We start from the raw sequence: 5,710 nt of genomic DNA on the forward strand, positions 1-5,710 counted from the left end.
ACCATTATGCCTATGGAATGTCCCCATAAAACATGGAAACACAACATGTGTGTGTGTGTGTGTGTGTGAGAACTCACATCTGAGTTCTCTGGGAAGGTCGAGTCTGGGGTGCGTGGCTGTGTGTTCGGACTGAACTGGTTGTGGGGGAGCTGAGGGTCAAATACCACTGTGTGACTGTCTGGTTCTGAGCAGTGGGGATTGGGGACTGTGACGGAGAATCCATGTGATGGACCCTCGGTCTTCACTGGGTAGTTTGGCGCAGGCGCAATGGACACTGTCACCATAGTATTGGGTGAGGGGAAAAGGCCTCTCTTGTCCTGGGTGTGCTGGTTCCCTGGAAGAACGATATTTACTCCTTTCAGAACCTGGATTCGGTTCTCTGCCAATGGCTCTTGGAGAGGGGCCATCAGGTTTCTGTTGTGAATGCAAATGAAAATATAAATGTAAATAACAAAATATAAAATGTTTAAAAAAAATGTTTGAGTGACCTACAAACAACTGAAAATATAGAATATATACATTTAACTGCAGCAAACATAGTTCTCCTTAACAAAAATGTGCAAAATTCAAGGCTATTAAAACATATATAAACCTATCAATATATGTCATGCTACGCATTGAGAAAAATTAAATATAAACAATACAATATATTTAAAAAAAAATGAAGCTTCATACTAAATGTTAAAAAGTAAACACAATTAAGAGTCACCTTTTACAGATATTAATATACAAATTATTTGCTTTGTATGCAGGATTTCAATTAATTGTCGTAATTTTGTAAACAAATGGAACGTATAGTAAGAAATGTTTGAATAAAATTGAATTACAGCCTTCCTTTCTGTTTTGTGCAGCTTCTGGTTGATGCGCATGCGCATCCATACGCGTAAATTTGTTATTTTATTTTTATTTAATTTTTTTACCCTAAATGGGAATATTTGCTTGGCTTTAAACAAGAATAAAATACAAAATATAGATAAAAATATATCTGCGCTGGGGAGAAACCCTCTCAATCGCATTAAACAGCACAAGCACGCTCACACGGCAGGGCGGCAACATGAAACTCTATGCGCATGATATTTGAAGCATTTAATAAAACGTGCTCTCATGCTTCGAACAACAGCTTCGAACACTTTTTGACAGTGATGTCACTGATGTACGTCCTGCGCGTTTGGCAAACAGCCGACAAATTGATCAAATAAATCGTTGTTGACTATTTTCTTTATTGATTTTTAACTATTAGCAAGCTGATTGTAGCCATAGCAACGAATAACATAAAGTAGGGTCTCATCTTCTCAGTATGGGAAAAAACGCATTCGCTATGGCATCTTTGATGAGAGCTTCACCTTTTGTTGGGATCCACATCAGAGCCCAGGACGTCAGCCTTTTGCTGGGATATTGTTCTCTTTTCCCGCGGCACCTGGGGAAAGTAAACACTCTATGTAGCCTAAGTCTGACCACATTCAATAGCATCAGCTTTACCCATTATATCTGTCAATGAATATATTTAACATACTAGGTGACATTTTATGAAGTAAAAGCATGTCAGATATTATTAAATTAAGTCTTCGTTAGTTTGTACTCAAATAATAATCATAAGAAATAAATAAGGTTAGAGTTTTGTTGTTGTTGTCTAAAGTTCCTCCTTTCATCCCCTTTGAAAGAATAATTCTGTGATGTTTCCATTGGTCTGTTTTAAGATATTATTACTTATTTTTAAATATTTTTAATCTGTTTTGTTAATATTTGTTCATCTCTACTAGTCGTACCTTGTAGTATTCATATAGAAAACCCAGAGCTGCGGCACTATCCTCGTCTCCATTGATGCTCATCATGGCCTTGGTGGCGGCTGTGAGGGGGTTCTCCAGGAACGACTTCCAGGCCTCATCCTCACTTGTGAAAGGCCGCCTCTGGCTGTAAGCCGGATCATTCTGAAGCACGAGCACTGCCCGCTTACTTTGAGGAACAGTTCAGAAAGAGCCGTCAGTACTAGAACAACAGCTAAATTCATCTTCAGGCAGAGGTAGACAGGCTGTGTGATTTGTAAACACACAGAGTCAAAAGGAACAAAATTATGGATATTGAGCATCAACAATCTGAAGATGTTTTGGCATTATTGCTGGTGTCAAAATTGACAAAAGATCAGGCTGTTGTGAAAGGCCTTCTTTATCTCAGGATCTGTGACAAAAACGGCCCAAACAACAAATCTCTGCGCAGACCGCAGCTTCCCGTTTGACAACATGTTTTACTGGCTCTTCCAGTAAGACGGGCAGTAAAGAGACTGAAGGAGATCTAGTGACTTTTCTCAGACTGTGACAGAGTTCATTAAGAAAACTGGTTATGGCCTCTGTGCGTTTTCGTCATCCTTATGTCATTATTATGAGTACCATAATCTATTATTTAGACAAAGGTGGCTTACAGAGATTGAATATACTCTGATTCAGTGCTAATTAAATTTATTTATTTGTTGAAATATCTGACAATGAAATAAGGACAAGGTTTAGTATATTTTTCAACTTTTAAACCTTTTAACTTGGGTGGGTAAGCAGGGCGAGGTTAAGTCTGGTAGGGAACTTAGCCATCACGTAAATGTGACTTAAAAAAAAAAAGTTTTAAAAGTATAAACTTAGAGCATGCCTTTTCAAATTTATTCAGGATAGGCTTCATCCTGATGGTGGTTAGTTTCTTTAGTCTAAGTTTACTTGTCACACAACACTCTAGCCTTTAAATAAAGGAATGAATCCATAAAAGTGTTGCTATGACAAAACTTTGCATCCAGGTTGGTTAACGCAAACGGATTATGAGTAATTTGATAACTAATTGTGCCATTCTTTCTCCCTGTTTGATTTTAGCTTTGCAACCTGATAGATCCGTTATCCTGGGACAATAAAACCTTGTGGACACGCAACCCCACTTCTAAAACAAAAGAGGCGACCAAGCGCAAAATTACTAAGGAGAGTTTTAGTTTTCTCTTCAGGATTCACAGATACAAGGTCTCATGTTGCTTACACTATGGTGATGGTTGTCAACAAAGTTCTGTTTGCATGAGGAAATATTTTGGGTGTATACTTTCTTGATGTTTTTAAGTACAGGCGAACCAATTCTGAGAAGAAAAGAAAACCCAAACTTTTCCAAAAAGGTCACAGCAGATTGTGTCTAGATGCTTTAAACAATATACAAAAGGCTTAAACACTGTTCCTGAGAAGGAATTGCCATGTCTAGAAAGCAGGTGTGTTGTTTCAATTAACTCTTCTTTCAAACATTAACAACATTTAACTTCATAAATCCTAACATACTAATCCATAAAATAATCATACACCTATTGCCATTACAAGATCTTTTACTATCTAAAAACCTAACAATTTCAGCCAGTATGTTTCGTCAATTATTACCTTTCCAAAAACACAGATGTTGTTTCCAGCTGTACCTACAAGAAGCCTTTCCTTATAATGAATGCTAACAAAATGTCAAGCTTTCACAAGTTTCCCCTTTAGGCTCAAATGGGATTTCACTCCAAATGAGGAAAATGTGCACGCAAAAATGAGACAAACAAACCAAATAACACACAAGTCTGACAAATAGATCGCGGCGCTCGTAACTCCCGCAGCAGGTGCAGATACACCTGTGACCGAAGCAGGTCTGAACATGACAGGTGAACTGAAGAGCCCAGACAGCACAACTGTGTAGCAGAATCAGCTCTCGGCTGTCAGTCCGACTTCTCGTGGTAAGACACTATTTGCCAGAATTACTGAGACAAGTCAGACAAAAGAAGCTAATCGGTGTCAGTTCCAGCAAATAAACCAAGATTAAGCAGTAAATGGTGCATGATATTTCAATCATTGGATCCTTTTCTGTTGACCATCTCTCGGTAGACTATGGACCTACAGGGGTGAACTTACTTGTCATGCTCCTGTGACATCTCTTATGGTCGAACTGGACTTTCTAGTTGGTACTGTAAATCCGATCCTTCTTCTTCTTGTATGGAGCAACGTTTTCAGAATGGGATGAGGGCTGCATTAGAAATGCCTGTATGAGAACGGGTTTTGTTGGCTTTTCTCGCTTTTTTGGATATACTGAGAGATTGGGGCCGGTTTTACCTGTGACAGGGCACTGGATTGGATTACACCTGAGAGGAGGAGCTAAATATTCAACGACGCTCATTGCTTATGGTCTGTGCATGTTTAACTTAACAAAAACCTAATGAATTTAATGGTGCAGTGTAATACTCTTTTTTTTTTTTTTTTAGCACTATATAACAGCTAAATCTTAGTATGTTTTTCTCCCTGCATGACATTTAAATAGATCAGGACTATATTTTGCTGTCATTTTATATTCAATGTGTGCTTTTTGCAAACATGTCTGATTTAGATTTAGCATAAAAGATACTTCTTTATTTTTAATACAACTGTAAATTACTTTTATAATGTACAAGGGGTGGAATGGAAGTCTTTCAAACCATCTTACAGTAGCTAAGGCTTCTGTATAATGACAACATTTACATTGAAGATGAAAATTATGGAATTGTTTAAACTGCTGCTTTGTCATATTGCATGCTGAAGATGGCCTGAGATTGATTAAGAAATGTACTAAACTTACACATTTTACTGAAATGTAGAAATTGCAGTTTAACTTCAAATTATATGTAGGCCTATACTGTTATCACATGAGAGTAACAGACACATTTGAACAATGAAATTTTGCTGTAAATTAGTTTTCGTTCGGCGGCATTTCTATTCTTGTGTATTGGTGTCTCTTTAGATTCTTGTGATTTGTATGCATAACAATATTAGGTGTTGCCAATACAACATTATGTACCCTGCATTCATTTAGCATAGTAGGATAGGCCCGATTCAAACTGCTGTGAACACCCACACCAACCCAAAACTGAAGATTAGAGCTCCTTAACCAAAGAAAGGGGGTTAATAAATGTATATTTAATAAAAACTGATCAGTTACTTTATATAACATAATACTGTAGAATTATAGCATAATGTTGCATGCTAATTATGTAAATGTTCAAGATAAAGATGATATTGATTTTAACCCCAATGTACTTTAATAGAAGGGTAATTGATATCTCTATGTGAGCGTAAAAAGTCGTTCTCGCTACTGGATAAATTTAGACAGTTAAGCAGAGATAATACCTAAAATGATACAGGGATGAGAAAATAAACAGCGCCTCTCCTTAGTGAGAGAGGGCTTTAGAGATGCTATCATCCAGTTTTCAGTTTATACTCCCCCACCAAGCACACACTTCTCCAGCTGCAATGTTTATTTACCCTAATGCACAGACTCTTGCTTGAGCAGGCACTGTTTATATTTGCTGTCGTGGCTTTGAATGTGTGCTGACAGTAGGAACATATTAGAGACCGTATGCAAGTGGAATGGTAGTTCAAATGGTTGCTGCCAACTGGCAAAACCAAATTTAGCTATTTCTGCTTGTTTATTTTGGTTAAATAAACATTGGAATTGTATATGTAGGTGGGCATCTTAATAAAAAATAATAATAAAGTGCTTCACTATTTTTCTGCCTTTCTTGTAAAACTGTAAATTCGAACATTCATGGATAACAACAATAATTATATTTTAGCATTAGAAACACTACTGTGACTAAAGAGCTTACACATACTGGTGGATTAACCATTACAGAAACATAAACAATTATTTTGGTAATCACCAATATATATATATATATATATATATATATATATAT

General features: G+C 36.9%; 1 protein-coding gene across 1 annotated transcript in view; it reads right to left on the minus strand.

Moving 5' to 3' along the window:
- LOC107674126 (grainyhead-like protein 1 homolog) overlaps positions 1-4,047 on the minus strand; it is a 23,257-nt gene extending 19,210 nt beyond the window's left edge. The window contains exons 1-4 of the mRNA XM_016468024.1: positions 3,897-4,047; positions 1,767-1,953; positions 1,344-1,417; positions 78-414 (exon numbers count right to left, since the gene is read on the minus strand). Coding sequence (XP_016323510.1) covers positions 78-414; positions 1,344-1,417; positions 1,767-1,953; positions 3,897-3,916 — 618 coding nt within the window. The 5' untranslated portion in view covers positions 3,917-4,047. The remainder of the gene's footprint in view (positions 1-77; positions 415-1,343; positions 1,418-1,766; positions 1,954-3,896) is intronic.
- Between the last annotated feature and the right edge of the window lie 1,663 nt (positions 4,048-5,710).

This window comes from Sinocyclocheilus anshuiensis, unplaced genomic scaffold, assembly GCF_001515605.1.
Source record: "Sinocyclocheilus anshuiensis isolate Anshui unplaced genomic scaffold, SAMN03320099.WGS_v1.1 scaffold544, whole genome shotgun sequence".
NCBI classification, from domain to species: Eukaryota; Metazoa; Chordata; class Actinopteri; order Cypriniformes; family Cyprinidae; genus Sinocyclocheilus; species Sinocyclocheilus anshuiensis.